Source organism: Thunnus maccoyii, chromosome 15 (assembly GCF_910596095.1).
Source record: "Thunnus maccoyii chromosome 15, fThuMac1.1, whole genome shotgun sequence".
Taxonomy (NCBI): Eukaryota; Metazoa; Chordata; class Actinopteri; order Scombriformes; family Scombridae; genus Thunnus; species Thunnus maccoyii.
The window spans coordinates 24,234,107-24,252,807 of NC_056547.1; the positions used below are offsets into that span (position 1 = coordinate 24,234,107).

Sequence of the window (18,701 nt, forward strand, 5' to 3'; positions counted from 1 at the left end):
TGACTCATTCATTCATTCCAGTTATATGTTTTATATATGTCTACACTGCCATGGGTGTTAATACTTACAGCGGAGTGGAGTGCAGGAGCTGACCACAATGTGACCCTGGTCCTCAGTTGTCTAGGTACTCACATACACACTCACATCACACACACATACATGCTGCTCAGACTGTAAAGCTCTCAGAGACAGATCTGTGATTTTGTGACTTGATTTAACACACATATCATAATTACCTAACTAGCCCTCATTCTAGCCTTAACATCAGCAAGATGTTTGATGGATTGTCTTCAAACACTTGCCCCTCACAAGAATTTAGAAGTATAAAAACACACTCATACAGATAGAGAAAAAGGATATAATAGGAAAAATGTTCATCTTTTATCTAAATGCCAAGTCAATGTTGTTTTTTACTTTCATGCTCATAAAACTGAATTTAGCTGTGCTGAATTGAATTCATTGCTGGGGGTCTTCTGAGGGGGCGGGGGGAATTTCAGGGAGTCAGCGGTCATTGGCCAGAGGCGGGTAGACTTTCCCTTAGTCTGGTCGCTGAATGGTCAAAACTCAACAGGCCCCGCCCACAGGCGGCGCCTTCAACCTGCTGTATGTTGAAGCGTTGCGTTCAACCAGTGATGAGTTTAGAGGGTCTCTCTCTACCGGGGTGACAAGTCCGACCACTGGAGCAACCGGAGGGAAGTAGCTGCCATTTGAAGAAAAATAAAAACACTTTTCATCGCTTCACCGCTGGATACGTCACTCACCCTGGGGTTGGATTAACTTAAAACCACTCTTTTTTAGTTTTTCTTTTTAATTTGCTTTAGAAGACACAACTACTCACCGAAGACAATGGGATCCCAGGCATCCAAGGGAGAGGTGGCCGCGGAGGCGAACGCTGCTGCCGCTGATGCTGCAGCTGTCAAAACCAATGGACAGGTGAATACACTCACAATTACTCTTTATTTAAAAGAGGAGATATATAGAAACGTAAAAAAGTTTAATTTCTCACACTAAAACATGAGTTTACCGAATTTAGTCGACGCTGAATTGATTAAACTTGAATGTGAGGACATTTTGGGCAAGTCAGGTGGGGCTTCTAGCATCCTGTCTGCTGCTAATGGGTTTGCCACAGAGCACCTCAAAAACAAAACAAAACAAAAAATAGCTGCCAAGTTGCCTGTGTGTCAAGTTGAATTCAAGTGAGTATATGTTTTTGGGACTGAGGGTTATCCCAAAATCCGCACAACGTGTTTGATAGTGCCAGGCTTAAAGGGGGAGGGGGGCAGCTGGAGCGCACGTAGGCAGTCTACTCCCCCTTTCCGTTTAAAACAGCTACAAACCTGCTCGTGTGTGTCTGGGATTTTTTTTTTCTTTTTTTGCAAATTGGGACTTTCCCAATTTGAATATATGCGAGATGAGTTTTAGATATTTCCTCATAAATTCGATACTTTGGACCATTTTTGGATCATGGTGAATTTAATTTATCTTCACACATATCAAGTGACAAAAACAGACGAGACTTGTGTATTAATTTTATCAATTGAGCGTTTAAAATATAAGTTCTGTTACTTGGGTTTTAAAAAAAACAAACAAACAAACAAAAAAAAAACGTCAATTGATGTGTTTTCATTCTTACATGGATGAGCTCCAGTCTTGCCTTTGTTGAGCCGATGTCTGTCTGGTACTCTGAGCGGTCTGTGTGGCGCTACCGCCGCCTATCGTCTGATTAGGGTACTGCAAGGCGTCGCCTCTGAGCCGGGCGACACGGTGGTTAATTGATGAGCACGACGATGCTCTGAAAAGAAATGAGAAAAGCTTATCTAAAATCGTTCCTGCTCGTATTTTATGCATGCGCAGTCATGTTTTTATATATATAGATTTGGTTTTCTTTGTCAGATGGTTTGGCTTTAGAAACAGATTATTCATTTTGTGACATTTGTATTTTTCAATCTTTTTTCCAGGAGAATGGACATGTGAAGACCAATGGCGATGTCTCTACAAAGCCTGATGGGGATGCTGCCGCTACCAACGGCTCAGCCGAGGCAGCCAAGGAGCCTGAAGCCGGCGCAGGAGGCGACACTATTGAGCCGGCACCTGCTGCAGATGGAGAGGCTGCTAAACCCGAGGGCGAGGCTGCAGCTAAGGAAACCCCCAAGAAGAAGAAGAAGAAGTTCTCCTTTAAGAAGTCCTTCAACTTCAAGCTGAATCTGAAGAAGAGCAAGAAGAGCGAGGCCGTCAAAGAGGAAGCAGCCGCCGCCGCCACCTCCGAGGAGAAGCCAGCAGAGAACGGAGCTGCTGCTCCTGCAGAGGAGAAGAAGGAGGAGGTGAAGGAGGAAGCTGCTGCTGCTGCTGTTCCTGCCGCTGCCACCGAGGCCGAGGCCCCAAAGGCAGAGGAGGGGCCGGCTAAAGAGGAGGCCCCCAAGGAGGAGGCCAAGGAGGCAGCTGCTCCGGCCCCTGAGGCCACAAAACCAACAGAGGAGAGCAGCTCGACCCCTGCTCCCTCTGAAAAGAAAGAGTGATTGTACCTTTAACTCACAATGAACTGGGTGAACTGTTTTTCAAGAGAGAGAGAGAAAATTTAAGAGTATATATATATATATTTATATATATATGTGTATATGTATACATATGTATATGGATATATGTATATGTAAATATATACACATGTATGTGAGAGACTCCTTCGACGTGCCACTTTTCGTCATGATAACAAGACGACAGACTAGATTCACTAGATCACTTCCCTGGTTACTGCTCGACATCTGGACCTTGACTGAGTTTTAGGCTGTGTGTTGGTCGCTGTGTGGAAGATGGATTTTAATGGCTAGAACGCGAGCTAATGACACCATGAAGTATAGATGAAGGATGGATGAAGAAGGATGGAGTCGAAGCATCTTTTCCCTAAAAATCTACAGATCAAGATGCCTCCTTTATGAAGGAATGAAGCTAGAGAAGATACTAGGACACCACCACCACTTGAAATGACTGTTAAATAGAAAAAGAACAAAAAAAAAAAGAAATCAGACAAATAAAGAGACTCGCCAACTTTTTACATTCCTATATTTTAACCCAAATTTGAAGTATTTTGTGGTGTATTATAGAGAACCATCTTAAAGATTCAGAGAAGCTATGTCTTGTTTGTTAAAAAAAATAGACAATGTTGATTTTTACCTTACTATGAAAAAAAAAAAGAACACTTAAGCTTGCTATGTTCACTGTTGCGGTTTGATATGAAGCAGAGTTGTTTATCTGTCGTGTGTGAGCCTGAATCTGCTTTGTCTCTGTAAATACATTGGATTGATTTCTGTTCTTTATTTTGCTAATGTTGACAGATGTTACTGGTTTTATTGTAAAGTTGATAATGGTAAATAAATGTTGGTTACCTGCCCGTTGATGTGTCTTTACGGTTATTTACACTGTACATTACATCTGCTATTACAAGGCAGTATAGTTTATTGAGCTTATTTGTCATATGGGAAGTTTTTATTGAACTTTAGTGCCAAATAACACTCACAGCCATGAATCTGCCAGCAGCTAAGTAAACACTAGGAACACTCAGTTTTAATTCATCCGGTTACTGAAGAGAGCATGTTTAACGGCTGATTTGACATTAAATGCATTACATTTTACGATTTGTTTTGGTGTCTGCATATTAGACCAATTAAAGTAAAAAGATAAACTACTTTTAGTTGGGAGCACCCGTCTCATTTCCTTCCACATTTGACCTCAAAACCCACTTCAATAAGCCAGTCATATTCATAAGGAAAGGCTTTTCCCAAAGACATAATATTACCAAATCACTTACATGGTGAGAAACCTGCACACAACAATGTACTAATAAGGTTTCTTAGTGTAATATCTGATCAGCTGCCACCCAGAGACCAAACCTAGATCAATAAAGCTTTATTCTTCTCATTCAGGTTATTTTTTAGTTTGCACTGATGTAGCAGATCCACCTTGAAACAAAAATACAGAAACAAAGATATCTATAAAAGCGGAATCTCTCTATCACATACAGACCTTGTCATTTATGCAGCGATTATTACACCTGGGTCATTCTGTGATTTTCTTTGCAATGAGAAACACCCACAAATTTTTAAGTGATCGGTTTGGATACAATTGAACGCACCAGAACTACAGTGTTAGCCCCAATGACCCCTGGCCCTCTATTAGTCTGCTGGCCCTGAGATCAGCTCTATTACCTCGGACCGCAACCCCCCCAGCCCCCCCCTCCTCCCTCCCTCCGAATGGACTTCTGAACATCATGGCTAGCTGAACACAGCAGTACTGCTCTGGGTGAACTGACCTAGTTCACATGATGATATGATGAGTTGAGATCTGAGCTACATTTGGATCCAGCCTTCAAACAATTAATGAATTATTTAAACAAAGCTCCAGCTTCAAATTGATACAGCTCTTTGCTCATTGAAGCAGATCCATTTGTAAACCCTAGACAGTAGATTTTTACCTTTAATAGAGTTGGAAATTGTAAGCAAAATCACCTCAACTCAGACCTAAATTGTAGAAATCTTTCACATCTTCTTCCACAGTAGACTGGCGGTTATTACATAAATTATTAATGGATGCTCCAGAAAAGACATGTTAACCATAAGGGTCTATTATCTATATTGTTATTTTGGTTGTATGGTATACTATACACAAGATTCTGTCACTGATCAGCTCAGGCGCTGCATTTCTCATTCATTTACAGAGTCCGCAGAGGTTTGTAGATGACAGTCAAACACAAGTGAGCTCAGACTGCCACCTGGTGGAACGCCACAGATATTATACTGGTTTCCTTATTGGCTCCAGTGTTTTTTAAGATGCTAGAATGATTCTTAGGAAGGTATTAATATACATTATCAGCCTCAATGCAGGGCTGTGAGTATATTTGGAAAATATATACATTATATTTCACACATCCTACAATCCTCCTTCATCCTTCTTATGTTAATTGCTGTGTTTGATATGTTGGCATTGGCAAGAGCATACATTTGTACATGTTCCTGTCTTACAGCATTTGAAACATTTGAATGACATAAATACATGACCTATATTAGATACAGCTCCTTGCAGATGTCTTTTTTTCTATCTTTAGGGAGTCATTTCTTCACATCTGACCCGATCGATGACAATTAGTCTTTAACTCATTTACAGTTTGTTTTTTATACTGTTGATCAGTGAGCACTGTCCCTATCAAATAAGCTAATAACATAAAAATAAATATAGAAATGTATTAATGAAAAACATACAAATAAAATGTCTTTCACTGTTCAACTTAAATTTCAGTGGAATGCTGTGTAAATATATTCTTTTTGATTTTTAAAGATCTACACTTGAAGTTGATACGGCTTCTTGTTGTAAGTTTAGATGCAGATCTCAGACAGACTAGATCCAGGTAGACTTGAATTCAACTAGATCACTGAACCATCGATAAATGGAGAGAAACTCATCTGAACCCACTATGTCAACCTTTTAAGGCTGAGGGTGTAATTTCTTTATTTAAGGCATGCAAATAATATTAAACTGTAGTAAAATTCTGACTGCAAGTACTCAATAATAAAATTTAATTAAAAAAAAAGAAATTGTAAATGTTGAATATAAATAAAATATTGGTGTTAATGATGGGTGGGATGTCTGGGTGGACTGTAGGTTTCTCAGACTGGATGTAGGGTCTGTTTGGGGAAGTTTGCTTTTATAGCCACATCATGTCCTCCTGAATCATAAGATCCCTGAAGAGGGGAGCAAGACGAAAGTTGCTCAAGTGTGTCATTAACTGATTTTCTGATGAAGCTGGAGATAATAAATTACCCAAAGCTATTTTACTTACCTCTACATCGCTGAATTGAACATAAAAACACTTGCTGTGCCAGAGTAGTCTGTCTAGACCAGTGGTTCCCAACCTGGGGGTCGGGACCCTCACAAGGAATCGCTGGATTAATCAAAGGGGTTGCAAGATGATAGGACAGGATAAAAAAAAACATTTTGGGCACACAAAATGGTTTTTTTTGGCTGTATTTCTTGTGGATTACTGTGTTTTACCTCCTCAAATCTCTTAAAGTAAATTAAACAAAATAAGTGCTCTTTCTAGAGTTGCAAGGTTAGTCAATTAATCTGTCGATCAACAGAAGATTAATAGAGCAACTATTTTGATAATTAAATAATTATAATTTTTAAGCAAAAATTAAAAAATAAGCTGCTTTCAGCTTCTCAGATGTGATGATAAACTGAATATCTTTGGGTTTTGGACTGTTTTAGTCAGACAAAACTAAACATTTGAAAATGTAACCCTGGATTGCGGGGTACTTTAACGAATCTTTTTTCACTATTTTCTGACATTTTATGGACAAAATGATTAGCCGATGAATCAAAACAATAATCGGTAACTTAATTGCCAAACAATGCGACATGTGACAAAGAGTCCCAGGTCGACTTTGGTTTATTGTAAAGGGAAAGGCCATGACATTGGGGACCACTGAGCCATACAGTAGCTTCAGCCGCGGCGCTGTTCGGTTTGTAATACGGGCGCCTCCCAGGCGGGCGGGTAAGCATCCGTGATTGGTCGACCAGAGCTCAGTACGAGTTCAGTGCAAGAGCAGAACCGGTGGGCTGAGGGGTAATTGGTGTAAAATGGCGCTGTCTCATGGAACAAAGAAAAAAGTTTGCTATTACTATGACGGTAAATATCTCACTTCTGCACACGAGTCTCTCAAACGATTGAAGAGGCCTTGAAGGCGCGTAGATGTCTGTGAAATTTCGCATGTATATCCTTTAAAATGTGGTGCTGTACGAGAAAGCTAGCCGAGCTAACGTTAGCATTCACAATTGGTTTGCTTAGCTAGCCGTTAGCCTGTAGCGGTAACAGCGGGCGGTATATTCATCGCTGTTGCAAGTTATTAAACAACCAGACCATTCCTCTCAATGTATTGTTACGCGTTATTTGGTTGTGAATTGTGCGCGTAAGATAATTTGTTCATTCTGGGATTATTAAGCAGCCGGCAAGCGAGCCGGCGCTAATCACATCTATGTTCCCATTAACTTGCTAACAACTTCCGAGAAGTCAGCACTGATGCACCGACTGCCACTTTGATTATTTAGCAAAAACTACGCGTGTACACTGGTGGATAAGCGTTATATATCACTTTTTTCTTCTGTTATTCATAAGTACCTTTCAGTAACTGCTACATCTGTAACTCTGTGTGTAGGAATAACTAGTTGAACAATTTAGCTTTACTTTATTTATGCTCATTTTACATTTTTGTTATCTGTACAAACAAACTGAAGCCACCCTACTGAAAAATCTCAATGTCTTACTGCTGCCTCGTCTGTCGGCAAATATTTTGGCAATGAAGCACATGGATTTGTATGAATTATTAACGCTACTGTCCAGACAAACTGACTGTCTCCAAGTATTTATCTCAGTTTTGGTATCAGGTCACATCAGCATCCACAGTGTATTCTGCTGCAGAAGATAGTGGGACTTACAAGCGAATCTGTTCTTACATTTGCCTTTATAATATGCTTGGTGGATTAAAATGTGGCAAAATTCAAGACTAGTCCCAAATAATTAATAAAATCGCTTCATTTCATGCACTAAAAAGCATATCTCATTTGCTCATGGGCAGGGTATATTTTTGAATGGAGTTTGGCATTAAGTTCTCATCACACAGCAGAGCCAAACTGAACTGGGCCGACTTGTTTTCATGCATATTTTGTGATATGCATAATCTTTTTATTTTTTTTTATTGCAGGTGATGTGGGGAACTACTATTATGGCCAGGGCCATCCTATGAAACCCCACAGGATCCGCATGACACACAACCTCCTCCTGAACTATGGACTGTACAGGAAAATGGAGATCTATGTGAGTCATACCACTCGACGCACAACTCTAACACGACATGTGTCACTATACTTCCTCAAGATAACGTCAGTTGAGAAAAATGTACTTTAATCTTTAAAGCTAGAAATGTCCTGAGCCAACCCGCTGGATCATAATCAGTGTGCTTAGTAACTTAAAGAACAGCCACCTTATTGACAAAAGGAATGGGCAGGGGGTGTGGGGGCATTCTCTCTTTGTGATTTGGGGTGTAATGGTACACATATTCATCTTTAACAATTCAGTACTGACTGCATGTGATGTCTTTCTGTTTGGTACAGTGGCTTTACAGTCATATTAATCTACCATACTGTAAATTTCAGGCTACATCTTTGCATGTGCAGGACATAAATCCAAAGGTTGACAAATGGGGAAGTGCTCTCTCGCCTTGTTCCTCATTACCTTTCTGTCTGTTTCCAGAGACCACACAAAGCCAGCGGCGAAGAGATGACGAAATACCACAGTGACGACTATATTAAGTTCCTGAGGTCCATCCGACCGGACAACATGTCTGAGTACAGCAAACAGATGCAGAGATGTGAGTGTCCTGGTTTTCTCCCAATAGACAATACTGAGATATTCTTACTGGCCAGTTATGTTAACACTTTCTGTCTTCTGCTTTTTCTCCCAGTCAACGTCGGAGAGGACTGTCCAGTGTTTGATGGTCTGTTTGAGTTTTGCCAGCTCTCAACGGGAGGCTCTGTAGGTACGTTTCTTCAACCACAGTTCCCATAATCCTTATGATGTGCTGTCGTCATACAGAGTACACAACGTAATATACAGAGCCTGTTTCCTGAATAGAGTACAGGTCTGAATCTGGTAAACTACTACACCTTCCTTGTGTGACAGTGTAGGTCAAGGTTTGGTTAAAAGTGGATCTCCACTGCGTTGCCTTCATAAATGTTAAAAAAAAAACCCAGTAAACCCCAATTGGTTAAACACACTGAAGTCCATCAAAGTGACTGTTCACCCTGTCCTCTAGCCGGGGCAGTGAAGCTGAACAAGCAGCAGACAGACATCGCCATCAACTGGGCCGGCGGACTCCACCACGCCAAGAAGTCTGAGGCCTCTGGTTTCTGCTATGTCAACGACATCGTCCTCGCCATCCTCGAGCTGCTCAAGTAAGCTTCTTCTCTTTGTATTTAACCACCCATCTGTCAGGTTTTTACTTCTTTTGGACCCCAAAATTGAATTTGGCATTTAAGACATGGTTTAGCTGGATTATATCGACACCTGCCATGAAGCTTTATGTGTGACAAACCAAAAGTCTGATTTCTTCTCTCCATGCCAAAGAGCAGATCGCTGCCTTTCTACAGTATTTAAGCCTTTTTAAATATGACAATAATTGCAATGTCTTGCTCAATCCCCATTTATTAATACACACTTACACACAAATTTGTCTGAGCTTTTGGTTTGTTTGATTCAGAACCATTAATCGATTAGTCGACTAATTGATTGACAGAACTTAATTGGCAACTATTTTTATAACTGAATAATTTAATTTTTTAAATTTGTTGCAGCCCTTGTTTGATTTACATGGGCATTCATTTGTTTTTAGATGGAAACACTTAATTTTTTATGAGTTTATATTTAAAAAAAAATCCATTTTAATACACAGATGTAAAAAATATATCATCTGTAGGCTGTTGTCTGTTCTAGCTGCTAATTAATTTGCGCTCATGATATTTGTACATGACTTTATCTTAAGATGTCATTAACTGAATTGTCCTGTCTAGGTACCACCAACGAGTGCTATACATAGACATTGACATTCACCACGGTGATGGCGTGGAGGAGGCCTTCTACACCACAGACAGGGTCATGACTGTCTCTTTCCACAAGTACGGGGAGTACTTCCCTGGCACCGGAGACCTTAGGGTCAGTCGTGTGTTTGCCTTGTGAAAATCATCAGTGTATCTCGTGCACATGTGAGCATGACGTTCATGATATCTGTAATGTGTGCAGGACATTGGAGCTGGAAAGGGCAAGTACTACGCAGTCAACTACCCGCTTAGAGACGGCATTGATGATGAGTCGTACGAAGCCATCTTCAAACCTGTAAGTTCCCATTAAGTGTTATGTAATCACCGTAATCAGATTCCCTCTCTGAACCAGGTTGCTAATATGTGTGTGTGTGTGTGTGTGTGTGTGTTAGATCATGGCTAAAGTCATGGAGATGTACCAGCCAAGTGCTGTGGTGCTTCAGTGTGGAGCTGATTCCCTTTCAGGAGACAGACTGGGCTGCTTCAACCTGACCATCAAAGGTATAAACACACCTTACACTCCTAAGACAACACTCAAAAAGTGCTTTCAGGAACTTAACGTGTACGTCGGCTCTTCTAGGCCATGCCAAGTGTGTGGAGTACATCAAAAGTTTCAACCTTCCCCTGCTGATGCTGGGCGGCGGCGGCTACACCATTCGTAACGTGGCCCGTTGCTGGACCTACGAAACCGCCGTCGCCTTGGACTGCTCCATCCCCAACGAGCTGCCCTACAACGATTACTTCGAGTACTTTGGGCCCGACTTCAAGCTGCACATCAGCCCGTCCAACATGACCAACCAGAACACCAACGAGTACCTAGAGAAGATCAAGCAACGTCTGTTTGAAAACTTGCGTATGCTGCCTCACGCCCCCGGTGTCCAGATGCAGGCCATCCCCGAGGACGCTCCCCACCCGGACAGCGGAGACGAGGATGAGGAGGACCCCGACAAACGTGTTTCTAGTAAGTCTAAGGTTTAAATGTGAAGTCGTTGTGTCCGCTGTGAAAAGAATATTAATGAACTAAGTGTTGTGTAAAGACAGCCAGTGAGATGGGTGTGTTTTGTGTTTTCAGTTCGGGCCCACGACAAGAGGATAGCCTGCGAGGAAGAGTTTTCCGACTCGGAGGATGAGGCAGAGGGGCAGGGAGGAGGCCGCAGGAACGCAGCCAACCACAAGAAGGCGAAACGAGTGAAGAAGGAGGAAGAGAAGGAAGGAGAGGAAAAGAAAGGTGAGACCCTTCAGACGATTAATTAGGACTCGTGCTGTAGACGAACAAACGCTTTAATAATCACTTGTTGTCTTTGCTTCCTAGAAGTGAAAGAGGAAGAGAAGGAGGAAGAGAAGATGGACACATCAGGGTAAGACGATCGTAGATTTGAATTGTGAACCTGGAATTAGCACTATTGAATAACTCCAAAAGCTGAAGGTTTACCAGACTTATCACATATCATGTTCAGTGGTTTGTGAATGATATTAATTATGGCAGTAATTTGGAGCAACTCTTCCAGAAGGCTTGAATTGTTAAATTATTCTAGGTTTTATCCACTTTTGTGCAAGCTTGGCTAAGTAACAGTGTTTTGGGAACTGATTTCATATCATCTGAAAAGCTAATATTGGAGTATTTAGTTTTACCTGCCATAACTGAAATGTAGAAAACGAGGCGTTTGTCAGCTTAGTGGTAAATTGTATGCACGACCATCAGACCTGACACTCTTTCCCTGCCTTTTCTTTTGTGTGGAGGAAATAAAAACATTAACTATATTTATTATTGCTGCAGTATTAGTGTATTATACTGTTTTGGGGTTTTTTGGGGGGATATAATTTCAGTTTTAGAAACGGTCATAGCATTACTGTGGTTTCCGTAAAACCTTGATGGTAAAAAGCTGCTGTATCCTGCTGGTTAAACGCATGAACTGTTCGTGTTTCAGACCAAAAGAAGAAGTGAAGACAACTTGAAGTCTGGCAGATGAAGAAACCGATGGTTGTACTGTTGTCCTCAAGCCCCACTGATTCCTATATTCTCCTACTGCATTGATAGGACTTTTTTTGTATTCCTGTTTTATTAATGTTCTTATTGGCAAACCTGGTTCACATTGAATTATTTGCATTTGTTTCCAAGCACTAGAGAGAACCAGGTGGTTGGGTCAGTAGACAGTTAACACAGCCGCAGCAAAGTTATTTGGTCATCGATTCAGCGTGACTTTGCGTGCGCTCAGTGTAAACCCCACCCACCTGGAGCTCCATGTAGTATAAAACTAATGCCATAAATCCTCCTCAGCTCTTGTGTGAACCAGGTCTGCTTTCATGTGAAGAAGAACACCAGGAGCATTACTGTTCCTAGCACGGTGTTTCATTTTTTTAACATGTGTGTGTGTGTGGGGATCACACTAAAACACCCGCAGAGAGGTAGATGACTTCTAAGTCTAGTGTTCACATGCAAAAAGTCTTTTGTTAGTTTTTTTGAACATCTATTTATGATACTGTTAGAATAACCAGCGTCTGGCAAACCGGTGTTTTGCGTGCTGTGTTAATTTCTCAGTGAATGCATGTTTAGAATGACCTCGCCTTCAGCATGTACATAATACTCCCTTTGCCCAGGCAGTCACCATTTTTCTCTCTGCTCAGTAAGTTATTTTAAATCATGAATACACAGTCTATCCTTTTAGCCCGTCTTCCTATAAATATCTGCTCAGTGTTTTTCCTTTTTTTTTCTTTTTTTTTTCTTCATGCAGTGTTTGTATGTGAAGTGTGAATGGATGTGAACCTCTTCAGAGGGTCATGTTGGGAAGCGAGTGACTTGTTTTAGATATTTTGTACCATTATACATGAAACTGGAGTGAGCTGGTGAATGGCTCTCTACATGTTGTTGTTTGGAGTTCTATCCTTGTGAAATGTGCATTATCATAACTTTGTTATAAAAAATAAAGAAAACTGATCTACATTTTTATGTTTCAAGTTCATTTGTACAATTTATCATTATTTGTCATTTCACCACAGCTTCAGCTCTGCTGGTGTGTTAGTAGTGATGTGGAGAAGGTGTGTTGAGGGACAGTCAGCACTACTGGCCTGTATGAGTCCAGTGTAAGTTATGTTCTGTACTTTACTCATTTCTTTGCCTTTTGAACATGAATTTAACTGTTAACAGCCAGCACATAACACTTACCACAGAGTTCCTGTACTCCAGAAATCAGCTGATTGATTTCATCAGGATATAATGCATTTTCAAAATATGTGTGTAGAATCTGAATTTAAAGTGATTTCCAGTGTTAAACTTTGAACAACCTAACTTGTTTACAGTTTGAACTGTTTTTGATTTTATTTCTTGTCCAACAAAGCTGCAACGTATACTGTAGTTCCCTGTTCAGTGAACAAAATCCCAGGTGATCATGGTGGGAAGTCATTTAACTAAATTTTAGCACTAATAGAAGGATTTCAGGAAATGTGGATTACACAATACTGTTGATTGTGATATTTTTACCTACATTAGTCGCAGCATGAAAATTTGATTGGGGCACATCGCTGATCACCATTAATTGAGGCCTAAAAAATAATCTCAAAACTGAACATAAATCTTTTAATTACAAAGGTAGGATTTATTGCAAGCTTTTGTTTTGGACTGCATTACAGTGTGAGTTTGCATTTTAGTAACAGTGTATATTATCAGACTGAATTATTTATTGTTGAATGAGTAAGAGTTGTATAAATCACACAGACAGAACTTGAATATGTTACTTTATGGTGACTTTTGGTGGAATGGTTTCACAACAGATAATGCATCAATAGCTCGAATCCTACTTCTTTGTAGAATCAGATTAAATAGACCTGGGAATCAGGGAGTGTGGGATTAAGTCCAGTCATGACAACTTTGAAGAACCAAAGTACAAAAATTGAACCCTAGTTGCTCATGATCCCACCTAGAAAGTTTCCAAGTGATGTTACAAAAATTCTTTTTTTTAAAAAAACCACAAACCCTCTTGCCACTGAAATGCAGTCAGTGGTTTTCTGACCTCTTTTCCTTTATTTGAACTGATCTGTGAGAGGTACACAAGCCAAACTGAATCACTGGCTGCAGACTTCTACAAGTGACTTGTACCCTCACTTCAGATCAGTTCAGATGAAGGGAAGGAGGCGAGGTGGTCAGTCAACTGTAAATTCACTCTAGTCCGTTAATCCTTCCTGACTGGACTGAGTCCGATGTTAGCTGAAGCTGTGGGGTCCAGAGGCCTGGCTGTTTATGCCTCCAGCTCAAAGTCAAAGTACTGTGGGTCAAAGTAGTGAATCCTTACGTATCCGTCCTCTCCTCCACTGCTGTAACTGTAAACAACCACAGTACCAGAAAACTGTTAGCACAACGAGAACACACAAAGCACTTTTGACCAGACTGCTTCACATTTTTAGGGATGTTTTCTCCCATAAATATTCATATCTTACCTCTTGCCGTCAGGGTGGAATGCCACACAGTTGATGGGACCGAAATGACCTTTGACCCTGCCAAACTCCTCTTCATAGGCTGCATGGAAGAACCTAAGTGTAGCAAAGAAAGGCGGTTTACCACTTGAACACTTACACAAGTGATGCTAACATAGAATTTGGTTCCTGATAGTATAAACCTCAATCAAGCACAGCGATTTGTTTCAACTTTGTTTATCATTCTTGTCCTTGGTAATCAACTACAGCCTTATTTTCCTCACCTGGCTTCAAACTTGCCGATCCTGGTGGAGGTAGTGGTGACCTCCATGGCCTCCTGTCCACCTCCCATCACCACCTGAATCACACACACACACACCATACATGAGTGTCAACTGTTGGTGATGAAAAAATTAAACAAAGGTGTATGTCTGAGTAGGATACATATAGTACTGTGTGAGTCTTCTCTTACATGATCCATAATGGGAGAGATGGCAGCAGAGTTGACGGGTCTCTCTGTCTTGAAGGTCTTGATGTGATCCAGGGAAGTGGAGTCAAACAGCTGAGAGGAAACACAGAACACACTCAACACTCAGAAACAAAGTATGATATCAGACAGCAGGCAAGTCAAGATAAAAATCTGACTACCAATACATGGACTGTGGATTTAGCAGAGGAGTGGTGATACAGCTTAAAATAGTCATTTAAACAAACATGTCACAATAAACATCAAAGCTTTACTCATGTTGTATAAAAGCAACAAACAGAAGTAGCAATCTCATGACCTAAACCAGGGTTTTTCCTACTATTATAGACTTCGGTGCAGTGTTTTTTTTTTTGAATGAATGAATGAATGAATGGGGAAAAAACTATCCTGAGAGTTCTCAACCATGTTTTAATGTCACTTCTGTTTGCACTGCAGCCTCCTCTCTCTGTATTGGTGTTTGACCGAGATCAGGGTTGAGCTCCTCCACACACACACACACACACACACACACACACACACACACACACACAAACTGAGTGGACAGCAGAGAAGAGAGGGCGCGGTGGAGACAGTGAACCAGGTGAAGACAGAGAGAGGTCTTTACCTTAGCAGTGTTGTCCTTTGAGGCAGTGATCACCATGGTGAGATCCACTGATGTCTGGATGTCATTGATCTGCCTGCTGTGTTCCTTTATCTTCTTCTGGACCTCTCCAGACTGTCAAGAAATAACACAGTAACGACATTATTAAAGTAACACTTCTCTCTTCAATTCAACTTCGGGGTATTTTTGCTTGAAATTTCACATAATAATATACTTCATATCCTACATCACCAAAATACATTTATACATATTTGCTGGAAAAGTACGCAGATGTTTCCCCATTCTAGTTCATGTATTATTTTAGTCTTGAAAAATCAGTATAAGACTTGTTTATTTAATATCTTAATACCCAGTGTGACCCACCTTGGCGTTGAACTGGTTGATCTCTCCGTTCTCATGGCCGGCGATGACAAACTCTCCCAGAGGCCCCCACACAGCGCTTGTAATCTTGTGGTCACTGCAAGGTATCGACAGGTAGGGCTGGTTGTCCTCTGCAAAGACCCAAGGAAAGATTCACTCGTTATACCACTGACAGGAGTCATATTTCTGCTGATCAATAGAGTCTCCATCTGTGTGACTGTCATTAAGTAAATACATTCTGACTAAGACAGTAAAACGACCCTGAATACTGGAACTGTGTAGTCTCATTGTTGCTATGTTACTGTGAGCTACAGCATGTTGTCTAGAGCAGTATTTCAGTATTTGTCAACAAAAAAAAAGCATTTGATTCAACATACATTTTATATACATTACTATACATAGCTGCAAACTCAAGTAGGGAGGAAAAGGTGTCTATCTCAGCCTTTTTAACAGTCAACAAATTCCAGGTTAAATAATGCAACTGACAGCTGAAAATAAACTCAAGTCTCTCCTTCTTTAGCTCATGGTAAGACGTGCTATGTACCGATTTGCTGTGGGTCCCTCAGGTCGAAGAAGTTCAGGAAGCACTGGTAACCCATCTGCTTGTCTGTGGAGAACATGATGATGTTGCCGCTGAAGTCAAAGCCGCATGTTCTGACAGCAGAGTTGGTGTTGAGCAGGGCCAGCTGTTTACCTGAGCAGCACAGCGGGGCAGAGACACAGGGGTTAGTGTTGCGGGTGCACACAGTAGATGAAGCACTGACAATGTGAGTGCTGACTACTGTTGCACTGGGGGAATTTAGACTTCCTGACAATCAAATCTAAGTTTAGAGAAGGCAACATTGCTATGGGGAAAAACACAAATACACATCACTCCTTTTACCTACCTGTCTCACAGTCCCACAGTCGACAGCTGTTGTCTGCTGATCCTGTCAATACATTTTTTGTGTCCCCTGAGGCAGGACATGTTAAGGAACCCAAAATGTATCACTTCAGCGAGCACAACTACAGACATTATTTCACAATACTGCAAGATACATCGCTTTATTTGTTTGAGAGAAGAAAAACAAGTGTATTTCTTGAAAAAGGATACAGTCACAGTCAACACACCACACAGCTCCTGTGTGTCCGTTGTAGGTACCGAGCCTCTCACCATTGACTGAGTACCACGCGTTGGCTACCTACAGTGGAAGATACAACAACAGAAACATTAATACTAATCACTACTGATAACAGCCGTACATAACTGAGTTACTATCAACTCACCGTGTCTTTAGCTACAGAGAAGAGCAAGTCTCCTTCTCTGTTGTACTTGATTTGAGTGATGGACCTCTCATGGCCCTGGAGCAGGATGGGTTTCTGTGAAAAAAAGCGTATATCAGCATCTGGACAGTCTTTAAGGATGGGCTCACAATCTTTTAAGTCTAGCTTAAAACAATAGTCAGGTGACCAAATGAACATTGAAATAGGTTTTTCTTGCTGTAACCCTAACCCTAACCCTAACCCTAACCCTAACCCTTCATAATGTACTTTCAGTGTAAGTGCTGGGGGACATCCATAGCCATCCTCCTGTGCAAAAATGTATGTAAGTTCATCTGAAGCTAACGTGAAGCTTCAGTCATCAATGAGTCAAATCAAGTAGATATCTTTCAACATTACAGTCTTTTTATTGCCAAAGTTCTTCTTTTTGTTACTATACTTCCACCGCAGCTCAACAAGAAAACACTGTCTGAGGAAACACAAAGACTGTAAATGTGTCAGAAATCTACTTGATATGATAACTCAGACTGCTGATATAAGCTTCAGATCAACTTTTAAAGGCATTTTGCACAAAATGACTGTGTGGACACACTGTGGATTTTGGCCTCCATCACTTACAGTGAAAGTACATTTGAAATAGCAACAATACTGACACTTTTAAATCAGTATGAACAGGAGGAATGATTACAGCAAGGAAAACCTCTCTCACTGTTCATATGGACACCTGACTGATGTTTTAAGACAGACTTGAAAAATTGTGAACCTGTCTTTTAACTGATTAGAAAAGGCCTTTATGTCATTTACAGATAAGGATAGCTATAACTGATGTCTACAGCTGTAGTGTTTGAGCAGGTCACTCGCTTTTGGTCTGTGATGACAAACCAGCTATTAATATTAGGCATGTTTATTAATCTTTCAAGGTACACAGGTGCAGCTCTATCAGCTGTCAAGAACCGGTGAATCATCTTGCATCACCTACATCATGCAGCTAACAGTTATGTTAAGGCTAGCTAATTTAAGCTAACGTTAGCTAAACTGGAGCTAACGGTCTCTGAGAGAGAAAGAGCATTATTCTGGTCAAGATATAACTCGAAGCAAACTTTTATCAAAGACTATACGAACCATTTTTGTCAGCTAGATGTTGCCACTCGGTCCAGTATATTCACTAATGTCGCTTGTACAGAGAGAAAAGATGAACACTCGTGTTTCAGGCGCCGGAGCCGCGGCGGAAGAGGAAGATGACGTAGTTTCTGTGTCACAGCAAGATGACGTGAACGCGCCCTCTAATGTCCCCTCTGACGCACTGCAGCCCACTGCACACATTAAAAACCACTTAATAAATTTCCCAATAACGATCAAATGAAGGTGTTTATGAGATTTTATTCGTGACTGTGAATAAAATATACTGCATATATTAAGGTATTTGTGATGGGTTTTCTGCATGGTTTAAATGTTTAAAACGAGTAAAACCCCTCTAAAAAAGGCAAGAAAAGGAGCCATGTAGTTATAAAATTATGAAAACATGAAATATATAATACAAAAATCACATATGATACATCACACTATGATTAATAAAAGATTAATAAGAGTGGGAGTAACCAAGGGAGTATTTTACTCATTCCCATTAAAAATCAAAATCCCCATTACTTAGTTTTTTTTTTTCCCTGCAGTCACTCAAGTGTGATGTGCCATAACTAAAATCTTACTTTGATGGCCCTTTTTGATGTGAAAAGTGTAATTAATCACAATGTAGGTTGTTGCAGCACCAGCATCTAGCCATGGTGTAGATGAGTAATCTTAGTGGGATCCACCGACACCAAGATGTCCTTGAGAACTTTTACTCTCTCAAACCCACAAAAACGTGGATTTAGCAGAGAGCATAATTATTCTCACATCACATATAGGTGCAAGGATTTCAGTGAAACAGTAACTCCTGCAATTCTGAAA

The 18,701-nt window shown here is 40.7% G+C and overlaps 3 protein-coding genes across 3 annotated transcripts; 2 read left to right on the top strand and 1 right to left on the bottom strand.

Annotated features, from left to right (window-relative positions):
* The first annotated feature begins 634 nt into the window (after positions 1-634).
* On the top strand, positions 635-3,389 carry marcksl1b (MARCKS-like 1b). The gene is made up of 2 exons (XM_042436692.1): positions 635-933; positions 1,959-3,389. Exons 1-2 carry the CDS (start codon positions 847-849, stop codon positions 2,514-2,516), a joined length of 645 nt encoding a protein of 214 aa, XP_042292626.1. The 5' UTR covers positions 635-846; the 3' UTR covers positions 2,517-3,389.
* A 3,147-nt stretch (positions 3,390-6,536) lies between these two features.
* LOC121912626 (probable histone deacetylase 1-B) lies at positions 6,537-12,580 on the top strand. Its single transcript, XM_042434859.1, has 12 exons — positions 6,537-6,676; positions 7,749-7,861; positions 8,297-8,414; positions 8,508-8,582; positions 8,859-8,997; positions 9,613-9,754; positions 9,842-9,934; positions 10,032-10,140; positions 10,220-10,600; positions 10,712-10,867; positions 10,952-10,997; positions 11,568-12,580. Exons 1-12 carry the CDS (start codon positions 6,628-6,630, stop codon positions 11,593-11,595), a joined length of 1,449 nt encoding a protein of 482 aa, XP_042290793.1. The 5' UTR covers positions 6,537-6,627; the 3' UTR covers positions 11,596-12,580.
* A 778-nt stretch (positions 12,581-13,358) lies between these two features.
* Positions 13,359-18,008, bottom strand: eif3i (eukaryotic translation initiation factor 3, subunit I). The gene is made up of 11 exons (XM_042434861.1): positions 17,877-18,008; positions 16,761-16,853; positions 16,588-16,675; positions 16,382-16,447; positions 16,039-16,188; positions 15,498-15,625; positions 15,138-15,248; positions 14,519-14,608; positions 14,331-14,404; positions 14,071-14,163; positions 13,359-13,953 (listed from the first exon to the last, which is right to left on the bottom strand). Exons 1-11 carry the CDS (start codon positions 17,877-17,879, stop codon positions 13,872-13,874), a joined length of 978 nt encoding a protein of 325 aa, XP_042290795.1. The 5' UTR covers positions 17,880-18,008; the 3' UTR covers positions 13,359-13,871.
* Positions 18,009-18,701: the final 693 nt, after the last annotated feature.

Coding starts and splice junctions, on each gene's coding strand:
- marcksl1b (XM_042436692.1), top strand. CDS start 847: ATGGGATCCCAGGCATCCAAGGGAGAGGTGGCCGCGGAGGCGAACGCT. Junction 934..1,958: donor CTGTCAAAACCAATGGACAG/GTGAATACACTC, acceptor TCTTTTTTCCAG/GAGAATGGACATGTGAAGAC.
- LOC121912626 (XM_042434859.1), top strand. CDS start 6,628: ATGGCGCTGTCTCATGGAACAAAGAAAAAAGTTTGCTATTACTATGAC. Junction 7,862..8,296: donor ACAGGAAAATGGAGATCTAT/GTGAGTCATACC, acceptor GTCTGTTTCCAG/AGACCACACAAAGCCAGCGG. Junction 10,868..10,951: donor GGAAGGAGAGGAAAAGAAAG/GTGAGACCCTTC, acceptor TTTGCTTCCTAG/AAGTGAAAGAGGAAGAGAAG.
- eif3i (XM_042434861.1), bottom strand. Junction 16,448..16,587: donor GTGGTGTGTTGACTGTGACT/GTATCCTTTTTC, acceptor GTCCTGCCTCAG/GGGACACAAAAAATGTATTG. Junction 14,164..14,330: donor ATCGGCAAGTTTGAAGCCAG/GTGAGGAAAATA, acceptor TGCTACACTTAG/GTTCTTCCATGCAGCCTATG.